The 27,755-nt window shown below is 35.8% G+C and overlaps 2 protein-coding genes across 2 annotated transcripts; both read right to left on the minus strand.

Moving 5' to 3' along the window:
• Window positions 1-562: 562 nt before the first annotated feature.
• On the minus strand, window positions 563-21,416 carry unc93b1 (unc-93 homolog B1, TLR signaling regulator). Its single transcript, XM_059342139.1, has 13 exons — window positions 21,215-21,416; window positions 18,507-18,614; window positions 18,193-18,334; window positions 16,843-16,996; window positions 15,681-15,842; window positions 13,243-13,372; window positions 12,240-12,333; window positions 9,296-9,420; window positions 6,849-7,031; window positions 4,733-5,030; window positions 4,046-4,167; window positions 3,791-3,913; window positions 563-2,046 (listed from the first exon to the last, which is right to left on the minus strand). The coding sequence occupies exons 1-13, from the start codon at window positions 21,215-21,217 to the stop codon at window positions 1,783-1,785; spliced, it is 1,908 nt and encodes a 635-aa protein (XP_059198122.1). The 5' UTR covers window positions 21,218-21,416; the 3' UTR covers window positions 563-1,782.
• A 1,632-nt stretch (window positions 21,417-23,048) lies between these two features.
• On the minus strand, window positions 23,049-27,221 carry timm10 (translocase of inner mitochondrial membrane 10 homolog (yeast)). Its single transcript, XM_059341194.1, has 2 exons — window positions 27,030-27,221; window positions 23,049-25,114 (listed from the first exon to the last, which is right to left on the minus strand). Exons 1-2 carry the CDS (start codon window positions 27,098-27,100, stop codon window positions 24,919-24,921), a joined length of 267 nt encoding a protein of 88 aa, XP_059197177.1. The 5' UTR covers window positions 27,101-27,221; the 3' UTR covers window positions 23,049-24,918.
• Between the last annotated feature and the right edge of the window lie 534 nt (window positions 27,222-27,755).

A 27,755-nucleotide genomic window follows, 5' to 3' on the forward strand; every position in this document is an offset into this window, starting at 1 on the left:
TTGTCATTTTGTGTCTGTTGTTGTGTCTTTTTTGGTCATTTTGTATCTTTTTGTGTCTTTTTTAGTTATTTTGTGTCTTTTTTTGGTTATTTGTGTCTTTTTTTGGTCATTTTGTGTCTGTTGTTGTGTCTTTTTTAGTTATGTCTTTTTTGGTCATTTTGTGTCTGTTGTGTCTTTTTTTGTTATTTTGTGTCTTTTTTGGTCATTTGTTTCTTTTTTGATCATTTTATGTCTGTTGTTGTGTCTTTTTTTTATTATTTTGTGTCTCTTTTGAGTCATTTTGTGTCTTTTTTTAAGTTATTTTGTGTCTTTTTTTGGTCTGCTTTGTTTTTACGTCTGGATGTGATGAAGAAGCCATGCTTTGGCACTTTTGGAGACTCCAGAGGGTTAAAACGGCTAAAAAAAAAAAAAAAAAACACTGAAAATGTAAATTGAAAGCTGTGAATAGTTTGGAGTAAATCTGGTTTTGGTCACATTTGAAAGGTAACTCTGGAGTTTATTTCCAAAGAGTCAGAATAACTGTTAGTGCTGCTGTTATTGAGTGATGGAAGTTGAAACACAGTGAAAAAATAGTTTTTTATTGTCCACCTGAATATTTTTTTATTACAGTTCTGCAGATCTTTATAGCTGGGACTTTTTAGCTGAAAAACACATTTTTGTACATAAGCGTACCAGTGTAGTAACACCTCCAACAGTGTAGTAACACCTCCATGTCCCATATATGGGTCAAGGAACGCTGACTGGTTAAACAATTAAAGCTTTCTAATGAAAGCTTATACCAGAAAATGCTTCTCATAAGTGGGAAAGTCCAATGTTGCATTGCGACACTCCCACATGTATTCTGATGCATTTCATTGGCCAAGAGACCAAAAATAGGTGGAAAAAACTACAAATACTACAAAATGAAGGTTTTGGTAGAAAATGGTAGAATAATGCAACAGCACCCCCGGTTTTAATAGTAGAAATGCGATAATGCTTTCCTGCCTTACGTGGGTTAAACCAGGGGTCTTAAACTCAAATTACCTGGGGGCCACTGGAGGCAGTATCAAAATGACCAAAAAAAGACACAAATTACTTAAAAAAGACACAAAATTACTAAAAAAAAAAGACAAAATGACCAAAAAAAGACACAAAATTATTTTAAAAGAGACACAAAATTATTTTAAAAAGACACAAAATTAACAAAAAAGAAACAAAATGACCAAAAAAGACACAGAATTACCAAAAATGACACAAAATTATTATTTAAAAAAAAAAAAGACAAAATTACCCAAAATAGACACAAAATTACTGTTTAAAAAAAGACACAAAATTATTTAAAAAAAGACAAAATGACCCAAAAAAGACACAAAATTTCAACACAAAAAGTAATTACAGGGACCTTCCACACACAACACACTAAAGTGCCATTCATATAAAACTCACATGAAACTTTCATATCAAGGTGGGGGCCACAAAATAGCGTCACGAGGGCCACAATTGTTTGAGACCCATGAGTTAAACAGTGTGTGCTACCTTTTAAGAACCGTGATTACATTTAACTCCTTAGCACAAGAGAAAAACAAAAGTATTATTTATAGATTTTTGTACCTTTTGGAAAACAACTAGAGCTTCATAATGAAACTTATATCAGAAAATGTTTGAAGTACGAGTGCAGCATAAAGGGAAGTATAAATATCATGTCATGTCATGATCTCTGACTCCTCTCCATCTGTCCTCCATCTCCTCTCCTCCTTCCTGTTTCTCCTCCTCTCTCTCCTCCCTCCTTTTTCTCCTCCTCTCTCAGCCTCCCTCCCGCTCCTCCTCCACCTTCTCCTCCTCCTCCCGTCTGCGGCGGGGGCCCCTCTCGGCCCCTCTCCTCCTGGCTCGGGGTGACTCAGCTCCCTGGCCTCCTTCCTCCCTCCGGCCCTCTGCTCCCCTCTCCTCCGCCACAGGTTCTTCATCCTCTCTCTCCTCCTCCCCGTCATCCTCGTCATCATCCTCCTCACTTCCATCAAAGTCTGACTCATCAGAGTTGTCCTCTTCCAGGTAGCGGTAACCTTTGACCTGCCGACACAAACCAGACAGAATTTCTCTCTCCAGTCAAAATGTGTTTGCTCACTTTTTTAGTCACCCGTAAAAAGCTTTAAAATAAATCTGTGACTATAAAAAGACTTTCTTTCTTTATGTCTCTTAAGATCCATGAAGTCTTTTCTGGCTGTTCCCAGCTGAGCTGCATGACTCAGCAGGTTTTCTGGTTCAAGTTTAACTCTTGTATATTGCTTTCTTTTTTTTTTAATGCTCTGATATAGGGCTGGGCGATAAATTGATATATTTTTAACCCTCTGGAGTCTCCAAAAGCGCCAAAGCATGGCTTCTTCATCACATCCAGACGTAAAAATGAAGCAGACCACAAAAAGACACAAAATTACCTAAAAAAAGGCACAAAATGACCAAAAAACACACAAAATGAGAAGACAAAATAACGGGGAAAAAAACCCAACAGTAGACACAAAATGACAAAAAGACACAAAATGACTAAAAAGACCCAACAACAGCTACAAAATGACCAAAAAAGACACAAAAAAGACACAAATGACAAAAAAAGACAGAAAATGACCAAAAAAAAGACACAAGATAATTAAAAAAGACACAACAACGGACAAAAATGACAAAAAAAGACACAAATGACCAAAAAAGACACAAAATAACTTACAAAGACATGAAAATACATGAACAGGATTCAAAAATCAAAAAAGCCCTATAAGACTGCATACAGTTAAATGTGATATGGAATTAGACCATAGTTAGTTTTGTTCTTTCTTAATATATAAATGCTACCCTTACTAGGGTTTGTCATATTTATTTATTTTATTTAGTTCTTTTGTAATGTTCGTTGTTCTTTTCTCATATAAATATATTTATTTCAGAAAAAGATTGGCCTATTTTATTTCATCGGCTATTTTTATTTAAGATCATTTTTTAAATCTAAATGTGCACTTTATGGAGCTTTGATTCTTTTTCAAAAAGGTTCTCCTGTTGTTATACAGTATTTATGTTCACTTAAATAAACGGTTTCATTAAAACTACTTTGACTGAACATTTTCTCTCACTTTGTGATAAAAATATCAGGATATATATTCAGCCTAAATATATTGGGATATGACTTTTGGTCCGTATCGCCCAGCCCTACTCTGATGTCTTAAAAGGACAAAATTGATGTGCAAAAAAACCCCATAATGCCATTATATTACTAATTAATATTATTTTCCATTTTCACTGAGTTAAACCTTTAAATAAACTGATCACAACTACCAAATATTCATTCATTTTCAGAAGCTTAACACTTTCCAATATATTTTAGTTACTCTCAACGTGTCTTATCTGTTTATTATTATCGTTTTTGTTTAATTTAATTTAATTATTTGATTTTATTTTTCCCTCAGTGCAGTCATCAGGGCAGTTCATTGCTAACATTATTTGTCTGTTTTATAAATAGTGAGTATTTTTATATTATATATTATATTTGTAACTTTGTTTTGAAACATTTATTGATTATTAATGATTATCAAATGTCGATTTGCTTATATAATGCCAATGTTTTTATGATAAAAATAACAAAACACAAAAAAATGTATTATTTGCTGTATACATAATGCTATGAATTTTTGGTTTTGAAAAAGTATTTTATCAATAAAGTTGATTCGTTAATACTAATATTATTACTATAATTATTATTATTATTATTATTATTAAATGCCAGTTTGTTTAAATATTTTATGATTGTTTGTGAGTGACAGTGGTTGGGTACCTTGTGGCGTGGTCGGGGGATGCGAGGCAGTCTGAAGGGAACTTTCTTTGCCAGTCGACGCTCCATCAGCCAGTAACAATAACAGGCCAGTAACAGGGTGAACAACAGGATGGAGAGTTTGGCCTGAGACAGAGGGACACAACCGGGTTAACAAAAGAATCAGCTGGCACCTTACTACATAAGCCCGCTGATTGATGATAAAAAAGATCCTGTTAGTAATATATATGTATATAATATTTATATAAATGACGATACCCTCATGGGCATGTTGGACCAGAGGTAGACGATGAAGATGGCGATGGCCTGCCACCAGTGATAGATGGTGTAGACGAAGTCCAGACGCTCTTTTTCCTCAGCGTACAGCATCCCTAGCAGAGCTAACACACACACACACACACACACACACACACACACACACACACACATATATAATCAGACTTCTTTTTCAACCCCCTGCTGACCATTAGAAAGAATGCAGTAAAGCCACTTCTATATTGTTGTCACTTTTCAGCCCAGGAAACTTCATCCACTGCTTTTATACAATATAAAACAGGGGTCTCAAACTCAAATTACCTGGGGGCCGCTGGAGGCAGTATTAAAATGACCAAAAATAGTCACAAAATTACTAAAAAAAGACACAAAATGACCAAAAAAGACACAAAATGACCAAAAAAAGACACAATTTACTAAAAAAAAGACACAAAATTACCAAAAAAAAGACACAAAATTACTAAAAAAGGACACATAATGACCAAAAAAAGCCACAAAATGACAAAAAAAAAGACACAAAATGACCAAAAAAAGACACAAAATTATGCTGATAAAAATATCAGGATATATATCGTATATTGATTCAGCCTAAATATATCGGGATTTGACTTTTGGTCCATATCGCCCAGCCCTAGACCACGTCCAAACATTATGACCCTCGTTGTTACTCACTGCTGACGCCAGTCTTGTTCAGAGCGGTGCCGAGTCCCCACAGCACTGAGACCAGCAGGAGAGGGCCCAGATACTGCTCTGTGTCGTTACGGAGACTTTTGTCTGGATTTGCAGAATACGAATATGAAAGAAGAGCCACCAGGAGCACCGCGTGCACAGCAGCTCCTGCAACCAGACACACCCAGCGAGGGAGGCGCAGGAGGCAAAGGGACAGGGAGGAGAAGATGGAGCAGGAGAGCCCATAGACGACTATGAGGAGCCACAGCTGTTTCAGGCCCAAAATACAGACGCCATAGGACTGAGGAGGAAGACAGAAAGAACTTAGATTAAACTTACACAGTAGATTTTATGTATTTACCGTCCTTATTATCAGTGATGGAAGAAGTATTCAGATACTTTACTGCAGTAAAAGTACTAATACCACACTGTGAAATTACTCCACTACAGTAAAAGTCCTGCATTCAAAACTTACTGAAGTAAAAGTATCAGCATCAAAATGTACTTAAAGTATCAAAAGTAAAAGTACTCGTTATGCAGAATGAACCCACTCAGATTGTTTTATATATTCCAAATATATTATAGGGTTATTTGTATTGATGCATTTCTGTTAAAAGTTTTAATTTTGTAAACATGAGGCTCATCTTAACTACTAAACATATTTTTTGATGATGTTTAATTTTTTTAAAAAGTCGAATCAATTTAAATTTATCATGTTTTTTATGTTAAATCTCGACCTGTAAAGTAACTAAAGCTGTCAGATAAATGTAGTGGAGTAAAAAGTACAATATTTACTTCTAAATGTAGTGAAGTAGTAGTATAAAGTTACATAAAATGGAAATACGTCAGTAAAGAACCTTAAAATTGGTCATTAAACGTCTCTTTTTAACCCTTTAATGTCTTTTTTGGACATTTTGTGCATCTTTTTGTGTAATTTGTAGCAGTTTTGTGCCCCTTTGTCGTCAGTTTTCAGAATCTTTATAATTAATATCTCTTTCTAGTTGTTTTATGTCCCTGAATAGACATTTTGCATATTTTTGGTAGTTTTGTAGCGGCTTTTATTTCTTCTTTTCTTGTACTTTTTGGTCGTTTTTTGTCTCTAGGTAGTCATTTTATGTCTAAATTGATCATGTTTTATGTTAAATCTCAACCTGTAAAGTAATTAAAGCTAGCAGATAAATGTAGTGGAGTGAAAATTACAATATTTGCCTCAAAATGTAGTGGAGTAGAAGTATAAAGTTACATAAAATGTAAATACTCAAGTAAATAACTTTAAAATTGGTTATAAAACGTCTCTTTAATGTCTTTTTTGGACATTTTGTGCATCTTTTTGTGTAATTTGTATCTATTTGTAGTAGTTTTGTGCCCCTTTGTCGTCTTTTTACTTCTTTTTTTTGTCAGTTTTCAGCATCTTTATGATTAATATCTCTTTCTAGTTGTATTATGTCCCTGAATAGTTTTGTGGAGGATTTTTTTTCTTCTTCTCTTGTATTTTTTGGTTGTTTTTTGTCTCTAGGTAGTCATTTTATGTCTAAATTGATCATGTTTTTATGTTAAATCTCAACCTGTAAAATAAATAAAGCTGTCAGCTAAATGTAGTGGAGTAAAAAGTTCAATATTTGCCTCGAAATGTAGTGGAGTAGACATATAAAGTTACATAAAATGGAAATACTAAAGTAAAGAACCTTAAAAGCATCTTTATAGTTAATATCTCTGTCTAGTTGTTTTATGTCCCTGAATAGACATTTTGCATATTTTTGGTAGTTTTGTGGAGTTTTTTTTTCTTCTTTTCTTGTATTTTTTGGTCATTTTATGTCTAAATTGATAATGTTTTTATGTTATATCTCAACCTGAAAAGTAACTTAAGCTGTCAGATAAATGTAGTGGAGTAGAAGTATAAAGTTGCATAAAATGGTAATACTCAGGTAAAGTATAAGTACCTCAAAATTGTACTTAAGTCCAATTGAGTAAATGTACTTAGTTACATTCCACCTCTGTTTATTACTATAATCTGCCTGCCACTCTAAGTGTTTGGTTTCTGTTTTGGTAGTTTGAAAATCATGAAAGAAACAAACAAAACCAAGCAGATCCTGTAACAACCAGACTTGATTGACAGTACCAGAGAGAATCCGCTGACGGCAAACAGCACTTCAAAGCCGCTGTAGATGAAGAAGGGGCAGAGCAGCCGCAGGCGGTAGTCTCTCAGGTGTTTGAACGGCAGCTGGAAGATGTTTCCCCAGCCGATGCTGCGGAGGTCGATCTCTTCTGTGGGCCGGTAGGCAGCGCCGCACAGCACCAGGAACTGTGGGGAACAGCAGACAGCAACAACTTGATTTGTTTTGTACGTTCTCTGCAGCCTATTGTAGGAGAAAATAAGCAAACACAAAGCACTGCATCTGCCTTTGTATCCTTCTTAAGAGCTGCAAATACCAATAGAGAGCCAAGCTGGGATAAACACATGAGCCAATCTACCAATACAATCTTCTGTGCATTTACAGCAATCCATTTCTCAAGCTAGTCTTTTAAATTGCTCTAAATTGCACCGAATGTGGATCTGAGAGTGTTGCTTGTTTCACTTTGTTCGAAGAAAAAAAAACAACCTTTCTTCATCTCTTGCTGTCACTAAAGGTGTTGAAGAGGATGAATTTGTTGTACAAACGTGATTCTAGGTTGAGGACCACCTGTGCATGGTCGACGGGAGGACTAAGGAGGGTTAAATATGATAAAGGCAGCTTTTGTTTTTGTTTGCCCATGGTGCCAACCAGGCTATATAATACAACTGTCTGTCTATATAATTATTAACTTACAAGTAAATTTGTAAAGAAGCACAGCTGGAGACGCTAACAAAGTTAGAGACAAGAGAGACAATGAAAGTGCAAAATGTGCTTAACTGTGTTAAGCTAGCGTTGCTTCATTTCAACCTAGCTGGCAAGCTAATACAAATTAAACGTCTTCACACAAAACGGTATTTAAAAACAGATTGGGACTTCTTCTCCTCCTCCTCATTTTTCTTCTCTTTCGATACTGCGCACCGGAGAGCTTTGACGGCGGTTTCATCTTACAAGATTTATCAAAACATATCGTGACAGCGATCTGACCGTCTAAAGGGGGGCAAGGCAATGGCCACACGTCACGTGACTCAGCACCACAAGTGAAAAATGTCATTGTTTATCTGTTTCTTTATTTTGTTAATATTTATAATTTTCACGACAGAACACGAAGGGAGGGCGACAATAGGCATCAAAAATTATTATTGTTTTTTTCTCCCTCGAGGTTGACTGGCGGCGCCCCTCCAGCAGATGGCGCTCTAGGCGACCGCCTATGTCGCCTATAATACAACATCAAACATCTGCTGAAATGAATTTTTCATGCAGCAATGATGGATCCACCATTGGAACCAGTGTGTGTGCGTGTGAATCAAATATGATACATTTGGCTTTATAGGGTTAAAAACATAAATGACAGCAGAAGGTCTGGACGTTGCGTATGTTGACTCACTGCAACACTTCACGGAGCCAGTGGTGGTTTTATTATATTCACCTGTGTTTTTCCTACTATGAAGTGCCAAAACGTCTGCTGTGATAACTGCATAGTGGAGGTAAATTACTTTGGCCGTTGGCAGTTAGAGCTCATGGTTACCACCAGGACCAGCAGCTTATTGCTGCTTCCTCTGGATACCTCACTCTAATCTCTGCTAGGAGCTCCCTGGAGAAACAGGTTGATACACAACAAACAACCTCAACACAGTGCATGCTGGGGTGTGTGTGTGTGTGTGTGTGTGTGTGTGTGTGTGTGTGTGTGTGTGTGTGTGTGTGTTCTTGTACTTCCTACATAGTGAGGACCACAACACGTTTTTAACCAACAGAGTGAGGACATTTTTGCAAAGTGAGGACATTTCGGCAGGTCCTCACTTCTTTAAAGGCTTTTTTGAGATTTCAGACTTTGTTTTAAGGGTTAAAGGTTACAATTAGGTTTATGTAAAGGTAACCATGTATTAGGGTTAGGGTTGGGCATTTAGTTGTGATGGTGAAGGTTAGGTTAAGGGTTAGGTAATAAGGTTATTATAGCTAACAAAAACTAAATGAAATAAGGAAAACTAGAATTGAAAAAACATTTTTGTTAACTGGAATAAAAATAAAAATGAGTTTAAAAAAAAAAAAAAAGATAATTAACTGAAACTGTATTGTCTAGTCAAAATGTCTTTTGTTTTCATCTTTGTCAACTTTTTTCATACATAATGAAGACGGATAAGACAAAGGAAATTAAGGCAAAATTTACTGTGACCTCTCTTAAACTCCCACCCAACAAATACCCCATTACAAAAAACTAAAACTAGTAAAAACTCAACTCAAACCTGCAAGCTCACTCTAAAAACTAACAAAAACTAACTGAATTTGAAAACAAAAATTCACAACAAAATTAAAACTAAAACTAATGAAAAATCCAAAACTATTATAACCTTGCAAGGGAATTCACTGTTCCAATGAGGGTCCTCACAAAGATAGAAGTACAAGAATGGGTGTGTGTGTGTGTGTGTGTGTGTGTGTGTGTATGTGTGTATCTTACGATGATCATGGAGAGGAAGGCGAAGCCCATGAGGACGCTCTCCACCTGGATGAGCAGCATGGAGCGAGGCAGGTTGGTGAGCACGGTGGTGTTGAAGCCGGGGATCACTCCGCTGATGTTTGCTCCTGTCAGACCAAGAGCAGGGTTCATTAGAGAGGAGGAGACGGGAGACAACCAGCAGGGTTTAGACTGACACACGCTTTATTAATCAGACCTCAAGCCTGTAATACACACACTTAGGGCTGGGCGATAAATCGATATAAAAAATATATTAATCCTTTATTATAAAATATATTATTATTCTTATATTTTTTCAATATAGTTCAAATTTGTGCTGTGATCGTTGCTCCATGCTGCTTTATATATTTTTAAGAGAAAACTAAAGACTTAAGACATAAGTCTTTTTAATTTGGCTTTTACTTGAAAACCATTTTTGAATATTTTTCTGCTCATGCATCTTAGTGTCACAGCATCTTCTCTTTTATTTATTTATTTGCTATTATTTATTAGTCTATATATATATATATATATATATATATATATATATATATATATATATATATATATTTACCATGCTCTACTTTTATTATTTAAATTATTTATTTATTGTTTTCATCTTTTTATCTAGCTTTTTTACTTTTTATTATTATTATTATTATTATTCACTTTTGTTTTTTATTTTATTTTATCTTACCTTACTTTATTTTTATGAATTTTATCTAATTCATTTCTAACCTGCCTCCAGTGTTTCCTGTTGTTATTATTATTTCCTTTTTTATGTGAAGCACTTTGTGTTACACTTCTGTGTGCTATACAAATAAAGTCTAATTGATTGATTGATTGATTGATTGATTGATTGATTGATTGATTGATTGATTGATTGATTGATTGATTGATTGATTGATTGATGTATAAATGCTGCCCTTACTAGGGTTTGTCATATTTAGTTCTTTTGTAATGTTTGTTATTCTTTTCTCATATCAATATATTTATTTCAGAAAAAGATTGGCCTATTTTATTTCATATTTTTTTATTTAAATGTGCACTTTATGGAGCATTGATTTTTTTTATTTTTTTTTAAAAAGGTACTCCTGTTGTTATACAGCATTTATGTTCACTTAAATAAACGGTTTCAATAAAACTACATGTGACATGTCATATTTAACTTGGACTTTGGCTGAACATTTGCTCTCACTTTGTGATAAAAATATCAGGACATATATCGTATATCGTTATTCAGCCTCTATATATATCGGGATATGACTTTTGGTCCATATCGCCCAGCCCTACACACACTGCGTCTCTGCTTTATAGAAATAATATTACAACACATTACAAATGGCTAACAGCTAACAAAGCAGCAGCTGTGATCCTGGTTTTGTATTTTAAAGAGGTTCTCTGTGGTCATGTTGTTGTGGTGTGAGTCTCTCTGCAGTTCTCCTTCCCCCCAATTGTTGTTGACAAAAAAAGGAAGCCATATTGACAGAAGTGAGATCCAAGTTCGGTATGCCAGGACAAAAAACCTTTCAGCGTGAGCAGAAGTGTTGCACTTCACTAGTTTCACAGCAGCTTTGGACGGCCAACTGGTGCTTCTTTTAGCACCTCGCTGACTACTAAAAGTGGATCAAAACAGTATGTTTACAGACCAGCACTGTACTTCTACTTCATAAAAAACTATGAAACTGGTTTTCTGTGAAACCATAAGTCTATGACATAGTGCTGGGCAATATGGCCTAAAAACCATAATTTCTTTATATATATTTTTGTACAAAATGTATTAAACCCATATAGATATATAGGCCTGTCACGATAATTACTATTTCGACTTATCGTTCGATGTATAAAAATGGACACGATATCTTTTTGTGGACTCGATAAGTGTTGTAACTGTGCAGCGGCCGCCGCTTATTATAAACAAACCGGCATGCTAACTGTACACAACGTGTCCACCGCTGATCGTAAACAAACCGGCATCACTTACTGTGCACAGTGTCCGGTGCTTGTTGTAAACAAACGGAGGTCGCTAAGTGAACACATGCTGCTGCAGCACATACACACTGTACTGCTACAGAGCTAACTGTTAGGCTGTTAGCACTGACTGTCCTGCCTCTTAAAGGAGCCACGCCTCTCTTACAGTGAACGCATTATTCAGGGTTTGTACACTTTAGCAGTGGTCAAATTCAAGCTTTTTTCAAGGTAAATTTTCCAGCTTTTCCAGTATCTTACACCTGTTGTAAGTTGCATGTTTTGGATGAGTATTTACATACTAAAAGGGGGAGATTTCACTGAACCTGGTGTTACACTTTTAGGAGGAACGGTCTTCATTTCAGATAGGCCACTCATTATTTTATACATTGAACATGATTATCTATAGTCTATAGATGGATATAGCCAGATTGCAAGAGAAATACAGTAAGAATTTCAAGCATTTACAAGCACTTTATCCAAAATCAAAGAACTTTTAAACCTTGAAAATACAACTTTTAAATTCAAGCATTTTCAAGGATTTCAAGCACCCGTACGAACCCTGAATATAACGCAGACTTTTTGTGCTTTTTCAGTAATACTGCAAATGTTTGACAGGCAGTAGGAATTGACAAAAACAACTCTGAAACAGCTGTTTATATATAAATTAAACAGAGCCGGAGAGACTAATTTATTAGTTTTGATTGTAGTTTATTTATTCATGTTTTATTTATCTAGGATGTTTTAATATTTATTTCCCACATTTCAATTCAATGTTTAATATTCTTGAGATTTTAAAATTCATTGCTGTGGAAAAGGATGTAATCCACAATGCTGTCTATCGTTTATCGTGATAGTTTCTGGGAAAATATATCGTCCTAAAAAAAATTGTGTTATTGTGACAGGCCTACATAGATGTTTGCCCTGTGCTTTTTTATAGCAATCATTGATCAGTGGAGGTGAAGGGACGTGTCTTTACCGCAGGAGTTGACGTTAAAGAGAACATGCTTGCTGTCCCGCAGGTAATCATGTAGGACGAATCGCATGGGGAACTCAGCGAAGACAAAACTCAGCTGATGAGGAAAAGAGAAAAGACAGGAGAACTCAGTCAGTGCACACATTTCTTCACTGTTGTTAAACACCAAACACAACATGAAATGAACTAGAACATTTCTAAAGAAATTTTGAGTGTGCTTGACTCTGACCCATACATTATTAGATTACAATTTGAACTGTTTTTAAAATGGAAAAGAGGAGGAAGTCATGTAAGACTATAAAGCAGGTGTTGGTGTGTTTGTCTGTGTGTGTGTGTGTGTGTGTGTGTGTGTCTGTGTGTGTCTGTGTGTGTCTGTGTGTGTGTGTGTGTGTGTGTGTGTGTGTGTGTGTGTGTGTGTTCGGTGTGTGGGTGTGTCTGTCTGTCTGAAAGTAGTGTGAAACTTGTCAGTTTCTGTATAAAACTGATCAGTTAGTGTAAACTGACAGTTTTCAGTTAGTGTGTGTGTGTGTGTGTGTGTGTGTGTGTGTGTGTGTGTGGGTGTGGGTGAAGACATTGTATAAATTATTTCTGTAGAGTGGCTATTGCAGCCTCGAGCGCAGTTTCCAAATGTATTTTTTGACAATTTTTTCTCTCCCTCTGCACTCCAGCGATGATGTCATCCACTCTAGCCTTTAATAATTTAATGGTTTGATTCTGCAAACTGTCTTTTTAATTTAGAATTTCCTGTGGTAACATTGGGAGGATATTTTGCCATGTTTTTGCAGAATAATTTAAGAACCATTTCTCGCAACCCTTAGAAAAGTCATAGCACACTTGTCATGGTCGAGCCGGACGATTTGATACCTTTTTAGTGTATGGGCGACCAAAATAGGAGTAGTCGACCGAAAAAAACACAGAAGAAACAGAAGAATAAAATCCAGGAATAAGCCCTGTTTAAGTACACTCAATTATAACACGAGTGAACCAAAGTTGGCTACAGACTCACATGGAAGATGATGTTGAAGACAGACTGGAAGATAATGATGTATTTGTGGCACGCTCCCTTAGGAAGCTTCTTCTGCTCCTGTACGTGTTCTTCCCTGTAGTTGACGTACTCGTAGTACTGCTGCGCCATCCTGCACATTCACAGACACAGTTAAACTAAAGTACTGTACAATCAGGAAGGTGTTTATTCAAAGCCTTTACTGAAAATACACACACATACAGTGATGGAAAAAAATATTAGACCATTTTTTTCTTCAATTTCTTGTTCATTTTAATACCTGGTACAACTAAAGGTACATTTGTTTGGACAAATATAATGATAACAACTGGCCTTTTTGGTCATTTTGTTTCTTTTTTGGGTCAATTTGTGTCTTTTTTGGGTCATTATACGTCTGTTTTATTCATTTCTGTCTTTTTTGGTCAATGTGCGTCTTCTTTTAGTCATACGTCTTTTTGTTGGTCATTTTGTGTCTTTTTTAGTAATTTTACTTCTTTTTTGGTCATTTTGTGTCTTTTTTGGTCATTTTGTGTCTTTTTAGGGCCATTTAAGGTCTTTTTTGGTCATTTTGTGTCTTTTTAAGTCAGTTTGTGCCTTTTTTTGGTCATTATGATTTTGGTTATTATCAATAAAACCATGTTAAATGTCTAAATAATTAAATTAAACTCTTACCAGCTATTTTCGTTGTTATCATTATATTTGTCCAAACAAATGTACCTTTAGTTGTACCAGACATTAAAATGAACAAGAAACTGATCTAATCATTTTTTCTATGACTGTAGATATTATGGAACTATTATCACCAATCTCATATCACTGCCATAAGGTCATAATGTGTGCAGCTCATTTTTACATATTATGATTTTCATATTATTATTCAGTCATAATGTGTCCATCTGTTGTCTGCACTATGTATAATACTCATATCATAATCTGTACATCTCACCAACAAAATATATTTTATCATGTTTTTTTTTACATTTCTCCTATATTGTGTCCGAGGGACATAGGAAGTGTTTATAGAAACTCCACACTTTGAGACAGAAATAAAAAACAATTGAACAGAGGTAATTGTGTTTCTATGCGACGTGGTTGCACAAAATCAAAACAAAGCTTTGCAAAATAACAAGAAGAACGTGCTGGCAAAAAAAAAATCTGTTTGACCATCACATGCTGCACAACAAAGAGGCTGTTAAACTGTTTGAGGCTGGCATCGATCGCGACAATACAAGGTATTGTTGTTGTTGTTACGCCTCTTTGTGAACAGATGTGAAAACACTCACTTGAAGGGGATGATTATTCTTTTTCAGTATTTTGGTTTTCTCACTGACACAAAGTCTCTCCTTTCACTTTAAGATTTTTAAAAGACAACACGTTTTCCTTGATATAAAATTAATGTCTGAGCTCCGGAAGTACTGTATCAACTTATTTATGTTAATAAAAATGAATAATCTGTTAAAGAATAACCACCATTAATTGATTAAAGGGTCCTGCTTTGATATTTAAATGGACATTTAAATGTGATATGGAATTAGACCATATCTTATGTATCGATTTAGTTCAATTTATTTATTTTCTTTATATATAAATGCTGCCCTTACTAGGGTTTGTCATATTTAGTTCTTTTGTAATGTTTGTTATTCTTTTCACATATAGATATATGTATTTCAGAAAAAGATTTGCCTATTTTATTTCATAGGCTATTTTTATTTAAGATGTTTTTTTATTTAAATGTGCACTTTACGGCGCTTTATACGTCTTTTTTTGGTCATTTTGTGTCTTTTTTGGTCAATTTGTCTTTTTTTGGTCATTTTACTTCCTTTTTTGTCAATTTGGTCATTTTGTGTCTTTTTTGTCAATTTGTGTCTTCATTTGAGTCATTTTGTGTCTTTTTTGTCATTTTGTGGGTTTTTCTGGTCATTTTGTGTCTTTTTTGTCATTTTTTGTCTTTTTTTTATCATTTTGTGTCTTTTTTCCCATCAATTTATGTCTTTTTTGGGTTATTTTACATCTTTTTTAGTCATTTTGTGTCTAATTAGAGTGGCATTTGCGACCTCGAGGGCAGTATCCAATTTTTTTTCTCTCTCTGCACTCTAGCGATGTTGTCCTCCACTCTAGCCTCTCCATAGGGTAACATTGGGAGGATTTCAGAAAAGTCATAGCACACTTGTCATGGCCGAGCCGGTCCATTTGATACCTTTTTAGCGTATGTGAGACCAAAACTCTGGGAGGAGCAGTCAACCGAAAAAAACACGGAAGAAACGGAAGAATTAAATCTAGGATTAAGCTCGGTGAATAGTCTATAGTGTGCTCTTTCAAGCACACTCAATAAAATAAGGTATAAGGCCTCACTACATTGTGTGCATTGACGTATGGGGGTCCAGTTCCGCCTCTTATAAAAACCTCATTATCCGATGACCCCGCCACATCCTGTTACTCACCTTGTAATGTAATTCCCCAGGGAGGCCCAGAGCGGCACAATGGCCACGCCGATGGCTACGGCTGATGGAACCAGGGTGTAGTACCTCTCCCAGTAGTTAGTTGACACAAAGAGCGCATAGATTCCTGAAGCCAGAAACATCATCCACTTAGTACCTAGAAACCTTCCAGAGAGATAAAATAGAATAGGTTGTTATTATTACAGAGTGAATATAGGCAGAGCAAGGACATCAAGAAGAAAGGAAGGTTGTTTTTGATAGACCGTATAAAAGAAGTAGACGTAGCCACTGTGATGTCACTGTTTTGAGTCATAGACTATATAAAGTTGTTTGTCTCATCTCCACATCCTCCCACTGTTCAAAATTTAAGTCAAAATAGGGCTGGGCGATATGGCCCTAAATATTTTCACGATATTTCAGGGTATTTTTGCATTAACGGTATTACAAAATACTGAAAAGTATATAGAAAATATGATTTTTTTTTAGTCTGTATGAATAAATTAAAAAATGTTCAACAAAATATAAATCTAAAATGTAGTGTAAAGTAGGGCTGGGCGATATATCAATATAAAAAATATACAAAATTAGAAAAAGACACAAAACGACTGAAAAAACACTAAATTACTTTAAAAAAAAGACACAAAATAACAACAAAAGACACAAAATGATAAAAAAAAAATACACAGAATTACCAAAAAAGACACAACATAATTTAAAAAGACACAACAATATTAAAGAAGACACAAAATTACCAAAAAAGACACAAAATGACCCAAAAAAGACACGAAATGACCAAAAAAAGACACAAAATTATTTAAAAAAAGACAAAAAATGACCGAAAAAAACTAAAAACTAAATAATTTTAAAAAGACACAAAATTACCAAAAAAAGACACAAAATTACTAAAAAAAGACACAATTACCAAAAATACACGAAATTACTTAATAATAGGCACAGAATTACCAAAAAAAAGTTATTAAAGGGACCTTCCACACACAACACAGTAAAGTGCCATTCATATAAAACTCACATTAAACTTACATATCAAGGTGGGGGCCACAAAATATCGTCACGAGGCCCAGAATTGGCCTGCGGGCCGCGAGTTTGAGACCCCTGGTATAAATATTTTCATTGTGTGTGTGTGTGTGTGTGTGTGTGTGTGTACCTGATGAGGACGGGGGTGTACAGCAGGCCGATGATGGGTGTGACGTTGATGCCCATCAGCATCTTGCGGTCTATATCCTGCAGGCCGAGGTTACTGTACTTCACCTCGCGGTACGTCATGTCATAGTGGAGGATCAGCTGCATCTGCAGCAGGCCTGCAGCATACACACACACACACACACACACACACACACACACACACACACACACAGAAAACAGATTGATTAAAGGGAGCCGGTGGCAGCAGTGCAATGGTACAAATATATATAAATATATATAATATATTAATATCTGTCACTGTCCTGGATGATAAACTGACATTTGATGCAAACACTGATGGTAGATGTAAAAAGGTGAACCAGCATCTGTTGTTTTTAAGGAAGCTGCAGAGTTTTAATGTAGACAGACTCCAAAATAATGTTTGATTGAGTCTGAACTTTCCTTTAATGTTCTCTGTTGGTTTGGACATCTCAGTCTTAAAAACAACAACTAACTGGAATAAATGTTCAGGCTGTGTTGTAAAATGATAAAATCTTCATCAGCTCTATGAAGAAAGGCTTTTTATCTCCAAGGCTCAGACCATTATTTCTGGCTCTCTTCACTTTTGTGTCTTTTTGTGTGCTTTCTTGGTCATTTTTGACATTTTTTTTTTTGTCATTTTGGGTCTGTGTCTTTTTCTGGTCATTATGTGTCTTTTTTGTCATTTTTTGTCTTTTTTGTCATTTTGTGTCTCTTTATGTCTTTTTTGGTAATTTTGTGTTTTTAAAGTAATTTTGTGTCTTTTTGGTAATTCTGTCTTTTTTTTGGTAATTTTGTGTGTTTTTTAAATAATTTTGTGTCTTGTTTTAGTAATTGTGTGTATTTTTTGGGTCACTTTGTGTCTTTTTTAAATTTTGTGTCTTTTAAAAATAATTTTGTGTCTTTTTTAATAATTTTGTGTCTTTTAAAAATAATTTTGTGTCTTTTTTAATAATTTTGTGTCTTTTTAAAATAATTTGGTGTATTTTTTGGGTCATTTTGTGTCTTTTTAAAATAATTTTGTGTCTTTTTTGGTAATTCTGTGTATTCTTTGGTCATTTTGTGTCTTTTTAAAATAATTGTGTCTTTTTTTTAGTAATTTTGTGTCTTTTTGATACTGCCTCCAGGTTATTTGAGTTTAAGACCCCTGCCTTAGATTGAAAGGAACAAATAAGAATCACTGTCTGTCTGTCTGTCTGTCTGTCTGTCTGTCTGTCTGTCTGTCTGTCTGTCTGTCTGTCTGTCTGTGTCTCTGTCTGTCTGTCTGTCTGTCTGTCTGTCTGTCTGTCTGTCTGTTTGTCGATTTAAATGTCTTCCCTCCAGTCAGACTCACCCATGTAAACACTGTACACAATCATGGCTCCAACACTGGCTGCAATGACGTTTTTGATGACTCCCAGCCTCTTCCTCCTGTAGTACTTCCGCTCCTCCTCCTCCTCGTTGTACTCTGCCTGTGGGCCCAGAAACTCCTCCATCTGAGGAGAGGAGGGGGTAAAAGTTATTCAACTATTAGATTAGAACAGCTGAGCTGGTATTTAATCACCCTCATGAAGAAGTGTTGAGCTTTCACTGGAGGGTCACATAGTCTGGAGTTATGAGGAGTTATGGGGAGTTATAAGGAGTTATAAGGAGTTATGAGGAGCTCACCTCTCCCTGCATGTTGTCTCCGTCTCCCACATTCAGCATTTCATTAATGGCTCCATTAGGAGGCGCTACATGCTGCTCAATCAAATCTTCTTGATCAGACGCCTCCATCTAGTGTCCAAAAGGAGAAGTACACCTGTTTATCAGCCAGCAGATCACAGCAAACATCCAATCTAATCAAGCTCTGAAATGTTTCTGTAACATTAATACTGTGAGGTACCTGCAGTGGTTTAATGTAATTAAGTACATTTACTCACACACACACACACACAACACCATGTAATATTTAATATGTTTTAATGTCACAAATATGAAATAAATAATAAAATACCCTGCCCTCTCCTCTCTTCTGTTAGAAAAAAATAATATAATATCCTTCCTCCTTTGCTGACGCTCTCTCTTCTCCTTATATGGTCAAAATGTGAATACATTTTTATTTATTAGCCTGTATTTTCTTTTAGTTAATTTCTAGTAACCTAAGATTTCCCAATAGGATCCATCTATGATTTGCAGTAGACATTGATGTTATGGAGCTCTTCATTCTTTCTTTTTTTAACTTTATAAACATAATCGACATTGTAAGAAAAGAGGATATGCGCCATCACATGTTCTCCAAAGTGGGAAATACAACACAGGTCTCTCATCACAGTGTTTATACATAAACTACACATGTAAGCTGCTTGACACAAAAGTCATTTTTAACTTTAATTATTAAGGTTTTCCTCACAGGGAAGCCTTTTAAACGTATTTAAATGTAGGTGCTTTTCCATATTGAGGTATTCTTCTCTCCCAGTGTGGCAAGAAATACTTGAATATAAATTCAAGTGTCTGATATACTGTTATTGTACTTGTTGATATCACTAAACCCTCGGGTTATTTTACTGTGGTCAAGGGAGTTAAACCAGCCGCCCTCACATAATGTAGTGCGCCTGTATCGTGATATTTATGGTAAATCCATTGAAACCGCTCAGAGGGAGCTGACATGAAGGATAAACACTTTGTTGTCATTATTTCTCACTTTTTTTCAGTATAAAACTCTTACCAGATAAATATGGAAATGAGATTAATTGCATGATATTCACAGAACTGTTCACTGTAGATTTTTCTTTTTCATAAAATGCCTTTGTATGTAGACTGTACAGTAAAATATTACATTATATTAAAAAAATATTAAAATTAAACTGTCTGTTTCCAGTCACTAATTCCACTTCAGGTTCATTCTGGAGGACCTCAGGTATCTTCTCACAAACTTACAGGACTTTTCACTGTGGAAATTCATAATCAAATGCACTTTGATATTTACTGTACAGTAGAATATTACATTATATTAATAATAAATTAAAATTAAACTGTTTCCAGTCACTAAATCCTCTTCAGGTACATTCTAGAGGACCTCAGGTATCTTTTCACAAACTTACAGGACTTTTCACAGTGGAAATGCATAATAAAAGGTTTAATATATCACATTTTTACTGTACAGTAAGTATCCAAGTGCATCTTATTTTTATATTCCACAGTGAAACGTTCTGTAAATTTGCGAGAAGATTCCTGAGGTCCTCTAGAATGTATCTGAAGTGGAATTAGTGACTGGAAACAGTTTAATTTTAATATAATGTAATATTTTACTGTACAGTAAATATCAAAGTACATCTTATTCTTATATTCCACAGTGAAAAGTCCTGTTTTTGAGAAGATACCTGAGGTCCTGTAGAATGAACCTGAAGTGGAATTGGTGACTGGAAACAGACAATTTAATTTAAATGAATTTTTAATACTTATATTTTACTGTACAGTAAATATCCATGGGGATTTTATTATGAATTTCCACAGTGAAAAGTTCTGTAAGTTTGCGAGAAGATACTTGAGTCTAGAATGTATTTGAAGTGGAATAAGTGAATGGAAACAGTTTAATTTCAATACATTTTAATATAATGTAATATTTTACTGTACAGTCTATATCCAAAGGCATTTTATTAAAAAGAAAAATCCACAATGAATAGTTCTGTGAATATCATGCAATTCATCTTATTTCCATATTTATCTGGTATTTGGGCCTGGTTGTGGGGCACTTTATTCTGAAAACTGAAAACCACAACAAATACATTTTTGGAGCGAGGTAATTTATTTATTTATTTTTGACGTGCGTTTGTTCATGTAAAGTCAATACTTCATCTCCTCTCTGCAGGAAAGAGTTTTATAGTGAAAAAAGTGAAATAGAATGACAGTAAAGTGTTTATGCTTCATGTCAGCTCGCTTGGAGCAGTTGCAATGAATTTACCGTAAACATCACAATACAGGCGCACTACATATCACTCACTGACAGCAGTATGTAGGCTGCTTGACACAAAAGTCATTTTCAACTTTAATTATTAAGGTTTTCCTCATAGGGTAGCCTCCTGAACTTATTTAAATGTAGGTGCTTTTCCATTTTGTGGTATTCTTCACTCCCAACGTGGCAAGAAATACTCCAACAATCTGTTATTGTACTTGTTGATATCACCAAACCCTCGTTATTTTGTATGACAACTCCTAAAATGACTTTTACTGAAACATACATGTAATGTCGTTTCTTAATTTGTACTTGTAGCAGCAATATCAGCCAGACATTTCAGGTTTATTTACCTGTCACACACACACACCATTAAATAACACACCTACCTAGCAACAAGTCCTTCTTTAGACCATTTTACAAACACTTTAAAATCTCTTACCATGTCTCTCGCAGGCACAAAAACGAAAAGTTTGGACCACCTGAGTGTCAGAAACACTCGCAGCCCCTCTGTGTGTCTGTCCCAGTGATACTTTTGGTTTCTGCTGCTGTTAGTTCCTCTTTCTTCAGTACTTGCTGCAGGTATAAATACAATTTTCACGAAGGAAACGAAAGTCAGTTTTATTCACTTCCTCACATCTGCCTCGCTGTGTTTCTTAAAGAGACAGACACATATCTAGGAAACTGTCTCATCTGTGACTGTTAGTGCGGTTAAATAGCTTTAAGTGTGAAAAAGTGTCTGTGACAGAGAATAATAAAACTTTAATTAATAATAATAAGCTCTTATAACATAACGCGCAGTGGTGGAAGAAGTATTCAGATCCTTTACTGCAGTAAAAGTACTAATACCACACTGTGAAATTACTCCACTACAGTAAAAGTCCTGCATTCAAAACTACTGAAGTAAAAGTACAAAAGTATCAGCATCAAAATGTACTTAAAGTATCAAAAGTAAAAGTACTCGTTATGCAGAATGGACAAACTCAGATTGTTTTATATATTCTATAAATATTATAAGATTACTATTATAATTGATGCATTTATGTAAACTGTGTTTTAATTTTCTAAAGGTAGGGCCCATTTTAACTACTTAATATACTGTTATGAGGTTTAATTACATAATCACTTTAAATTGATCATGGTTTAATGTTAAATCTTGACCCAAAAAAAAAACAAGTAACTTAAGCTGTCGGGTAAATGTAGTTGAGTAAAAATGACAATATTTGCCCACAACAATCTCCTTCTGAATGTGGAGAAGACAAAGAAGATTGCTGTAGACTTCAGGAGAGAGCACACCCAGCATGCATTGGGGCCCCAATGCATGCTTTATTTCATTTTTTTGCATGTACGAGTGATGATTTATATATCGTCACACTGTTAAAATAATCACCTAAGTAATTTTTTGTCCAAATTGTTTTTTTTTCTCCCTAAATCATCTCCTCATGATGGTAAAATTGCCTACATCCTCAGTTGATCAGATCATGTGATTTTTAAGATCATCACTTCTTTGACAATTTGCCACATTCATAGGCATCAGATAAGAACCCAGCAAAGAGGAGCTAGAGGGAGATTGTTTAGTTATCAGTTTATCAGTTTTATTGTTGACACTAATATTGGTAACATTTTACTCTAAGGTGTCTACATAAGAGTGACATGAGCGTGTCATAAACATGACATGGGATGTATCATGAACATTAATGCCACTTTGAAGTAACATTAATGCTCATGATACTTGTCATGTCATGTTTCTGACTTGTGTGACTCTTATGTAGACACCTTCAAAATAAAGTGTTACCATATCTTTCTTAAGATATATTCTTGTACAAAAACATGTCAACAGAGTTCTGCTGCTGCCAGGGTCACAATGAGTGTGTGAATGATCAAGAATCAATATTATTAGCATAAATAGAAGGCCCCAAAATCAAAATTTGCACTATTTACCACTCAGGTTTTCTTTGCACCAACTGACTCCATGCCTTATGTAAATTCTGTTTTCCAAGGTTTTATTTACCCTTGACTTATATTCTATATTTTTTGCCTGTATATTTTGCCTTTTATAGCTTTAGTCTGTATATTTTTTTTAGCTTATTTTATTTCTATTCTGTATAAAGCTTGTGTATTTTGTTTTAAACGAGGGTTTTTGAGAGAAAAGTAATTTCAGCTCTCTGCATGTGTAGCAGAACTGACAATAAAGTGACTTTGACTGAAAATGTAGTGGAGAAGTATAAAGTTACATAAAAATGGAAATACTCAAGTAAAGTACACATACCTCAAAATTGTACTTAAAGACAGAACTTGAGTAAATTTACTTAGTCATTAAACCACTGACAACACGTGATGTTAAAACAGTGAAGTATGACATTGTTTTATTATAACTAAATAACACTGTGCAGCTTCTCCAATCTGCAGATAAAAAGCTGCGTCACTGACACAGTGGTTAGCACATGAAAAAAAAAACATATCAGTCAAAAACATGGTCCACTGACATACACAACAACACTCTACACAAGCAAAATGATTCAGTCCATCTTCAGACACGTCCTCGTAGCCAGAACAGTCTGCTGGTAGTCTGTTAAAGTATAATTTCACCATCCAGAGCTGAGAGAGAGAGTAAACTATGCATAGTGTCTTTGTATAAAAGACAAACCATGATCATGAAACCATGATCCATGTATCTGACTACTGTATTTAAAGTTTGTACACAACTGACACTACTTGTCTGCATAACAGACAACCTGTTAAAACATGTGTTGCAATTTGTAAAGAGTGCTTATGTTTACTTTGACCCTCTTTCAAACAAGCAAAAAAAACACCAGAATTCAAAGGGTGAGACGGACAAAGACTAAAATCGAATCATTCTTGGTGTTTGTTTTAACCCGACACAGAGCAAGCTACGGTGGCCCTGAGAGCTCACAGCGCTGCAACTAAACACATCAAATACACGAAACACAAGCAAACTGAGAAAACATCTTCATCAATTTGACAACACAAGAAATTTAGAAAATGCTGCAAAGACCACAACACAACAGAAGTGTTTCCAGAGGACACTTAAAAGTGATGCACACGTCTGGACACGCATGATATTATCACGTTATTTATAGATAATTATAATTTCATGTTTCAACGATTTAATGTGAAATTATCACATTATTTCATGATAATTATATTTTCATGTTATATCGTGATATATAGCATTAGCCCGCATCAATCACATTGCAGTTAAACAAACCAAATAAATTAACGATACACGTTTTAGTTGGTCTCTCTCAACGGCACTGAGTTGGTCTTGGTCTTGCTAGCCCGCTAACGCTAGCACGCTATGATCAGCCGCTAACGTTAGCACCCAATGATCAGCCGCTAAAGCTAGCATGTTATGTTTGGCCACTAACGCTAGCATGCTATCAAGCACCGGCTAACGTTAACAGGCTATGATCAGCCACTAACACTAGCATGCTATGATCTGCCGCTAAAGTTAGCACACTATGATCAGTCGCTAACGCTAGCATGCTATGATCAGCCGCTAAAGTTAGCACGATATGATCAGTCGCTAACGCTAGCATGCTATGATCAGCTGCTTAAGTTTGCACGCTATGATCAGTCGCCAACGCTAGCACGCTATGATCAGCCGCTAAAGTTAGTACGCTATGATCAGCCGCTAACATTAGCATGTCCAGACGTGTGCATCACTCTAAAGTGTCCTCTGGAAACACTTCTGTTGTGTTGTGGTCGTTGCAGCGTTTTCTAAATGCTGCTCTTGTGTTGTCAAATTGATGAAGATGTTTTCTCAGTTTGTTTGTGTTTTGAGCTCTCAGGACCTCCGTACCAAACAGCTAAAACAAGCACAAAGTATAAGAGATAACAAGTCTTTTCTCCTGTTAGTAACGTCTTGAAGGCCGAGCGGACAGTAAACTAGTCCGACTGATCCAGAGCGGCTGGTGGAGCAGGTCAACATGTCGTCCCTCCATCAGGTCCAGTGATCCTCCAGTCCGTTTTATGTATCAGGATGCAGTTTTCTCTCCGTGAACCCTCAACAGCATATTTTTCACATTTTTTATAATTTCCCCAACAAATCCCACCCACTCATTAAAACACAACCTGGCCCCCCTTTAACCCTTTAATCCCCCATGATGCTCTGCTGTAGCGTCTCTATCCGCTGCCCACGGCGGCCTTCCTCATCGTCTCCTCGTCCTGCACCGACAGCTCCGTCAGCTTGCGGCCCAGCCTCTCGTGGAGGTCGAGGTATTTGGCCACGCAGCGGTCCAGACACACCGACTCGCCCTTCGTCAGCTCCGCCTCTTTGTAATGTGGTGGTACGCACTTCCTGTGGCAGGCGTTGGTCATTCTGGGGAGAGAGGAAAAACATTTTCACAAACAAGCATTTTCAAACAGACATCTTCCATGGTTCTCTTGTTAATGATTTTGGTTATTATCAAAAAAGGCCAAGATACCAGCTCTTAAATTAAACTCTTATCAGCTCATTTTTGTTGTTATCATTATATTTGTCCAAACAAATGTAGCTTTAATTGTACCAGACATTAAAATGAACAAGAAATTGAAGAAAAAGGGTGGTGTAATATTTTTTTTCCATGAATGTAGACATAGGTAGGAAGGGCAGCTCCAGTCATTCCCCGGCTGCAGTGACAGTGCAGCACAAACACTGACCAATCAGAGCAGACAGGCTTTTTCCAGAGGGAAGCGTTAAAACGGAGGATGAATACAGGTATATTCAGACAGACATGTTTAAGTAGAAATCAAAAATTAAAGTATAGAAAAATAAGACCAGACTGATTCAAAGGAAAGGAGAGCAAAGCTGGTCCTCTATAGAAGAATTATCCTCTCTTTATTGAAGAGCGTAGATTTTCAGTTTGAGAGGATGATTTTATTCCTCAAATTTTAGATCCGAGCACACAGACTTCTGATCTGGACATATGTGAATGCGAGCGAAATGTTTGTGTCCAAGAAGAAGAAATATGAGCACAAGCATTTGATTTTTGAGTTCAAGCAAACATTTAGAAAAAAAAGCAGCAGAAATTTGAGTGTGAGCACAAAATGTGAGCACGAGGAGAATAAATTGAGCACGAGGAGGAGCCGTTTCACTGAAAAGGAGTAAAATCATGCTCTCTAACTGAAAATCTATGCTCTGGAATAAAGATTTAAGATTCTTCTATAGTCCTCCTAGTGCCAGAGCTGTGTAGTAGGATCCTCAGAGTTTTACTGTAAGCTGAGAGAGAGCAGGTGAAGAGGCTGAGAATTTAAAGTTAGTTCAGTATTGAGGAGGAGCTGGGGATGAACAGACGAGAAGTGAGTCCAGGGGAAACCCAGTGAAGACTGAGACAGACAGGTGTGGATCAAAGAGAGAGACTAACCACAGACACAGAGACCTTCATAGAGGTCAATGGGCTTTTTCCACATCAGACATTTGGGCTCGTCATAGTAAGAGGAGAACCAGTGTTCTCAACATTAATGATGGCTAGGGCTGAACGATTAATTGCAAAAAATATCAGAATATATATCGTATATCAATATTCAGCCTAAATATATCAGGATATGACTTTTGGTCCATATCGCCCAGCCCTAATTGTAGGTCGTATTTTACTGCAAATTATTACATTCTTTGCCTTTTCTATAAAACCTTAAACACATTGAATAGTTCTAACTCTACGTCATTTACTACAGGCTATTTTATATTCCAAATATATTGTTGGATCATAAGGCTCATTTAAGTACTTAATATACTGTTGTGAGGTTTAATTAAAAATGTCTAATCACTTCAAGTAACTAAATCTGTCAGCTGAATGCCGTGGAGTAAAAAGCAATTTAGATGAATAAGTCGATGCTAAAATGAAGTGTAGTTAAACCAAATTGTAATATTGTAGGTCATATTTTACTGCAATTTGGTAAATTCTGAGCCTTTTCTATAATACCTTAAAAACACTGAATGGTTGGTGATTGTAGTGTAGATAATTATAGTTTTATGTAACGTTAAAGTCTGTGACTGTCCAACTGAACATCATTAATCTGTCACATGGAGCTAATTAGCCAATTACACTTATTGAGATGTAACGCAGCATCAAAGATAGACTCCTTATAACATGTTCATTTATCATATCTAACCTTTAGTTGATCCTTTGTTACTGCAGAAGGACAAGCAGCCTGGTAGAAGCTATAAATTAACTGTTAATAGAGGCCAGGAGGAGCTTTACTACTGACTGATAGATGTATTAGCATTAGCTTCAGTTAGCTCGTGTTTCTCTTACCGGTTGTACATGTCAGCCATCATCTCCACCTCCAGCTCCGCCGCCAGCTGCTGCGCCTTCATGGGATCCATGTTTCCACCAGCCCGCTGAGACTAACTCTAACACCGTCCTGAGGCCCTCTGGAGCCCGCAGCAGACCTCAACCCGAGCCGGTGCTTCTTCTTCTTCTTCTTTAACCTTCAAACCTGCAGCTAACACGTGTGTTCTGTTTCCGCTCAAAGCTTCCGCTCTCAATAAAGTTGGATTTGAACAGGCAGAGGCAGGAAGTGCGTCATCTACTGGCCTTTTATATAATGCATTCACTTCGCAATACAATATTTAACCAACAGTCACGGGAAAAATGCTCTGATTTATTGTTCATTTTAATGTCTGGTACAACTAAAGGTACATTTGTTTAGACAAATATAATGATAACAACAAAATAGCTGATAATAGTTTAATTTAAGAGCTGATATCTAGACATAATGGTTTTATTGATGATAACCAAAATCATAACAACCAAAAAAAGACAGAAAATGACCAAAAAAAGACAAAAAATGAGATTTCCAGCTTTTCTCTGTTTATCATTAAAGTAAAGTAACTTTCTTTGAGTTTTGGACTGAGAAAACAAGATATCACTTTGGACATGTTTTATTATTTTTATATATTTTATAGGCCAAACAATTATATCAGCAGAATCCTCAATTATGAAAATAATTGTTAGTTGCAGTTGTTCCCATCATGCTTT

This window comes from Centropristis striata, chromosome 1, assembly GCF_030273125.1.
Source record: "Centropristis striata isolate RG_2023a ecotype Rhode Island chromosome 1, C.striata_1.0, whole genome shotgun sequence".
NCBI lineage: Eukaryota > Metazoa > Chordata > Actinopteri > Perciformes > Serranidae > Centropristis > Centropristis striata.

Bases quoted from the DNA above. Each gene is read 5' to 3' on its own strand.
- unc93b1 (XM_059342139.1), bottom strand. The intron at 12,334-13,242 runs GTGAGTCTGTAG...TTTCCTCATCAG, and splicing joins TCTTCAACATCATCTTCCAT to CTGAGTTTTGTCTTCGCTGA. The intron at 2,047-3,790 runs GTACCCAACCAC...TTGTGTCGGCAG, and splicing joins TCCCCCGACCACGCCACAAG to GTCAAAGGTTACCGCTACCT.
- timm10 (XM_059341194.1), bottom strand. From the start codon at position 27,100: ATGGATCCCATGAAGGCGCAGCAGCTGGCGGCGGAGCTGGAGGTGGAG. The intron at 25,115-27,029 runs GTAAGAGAAACA...CTCTCTCCCCAG, and splicing joins ATGGCTGACATGTACAACCG to AATGACCAACGCCTGCCACA.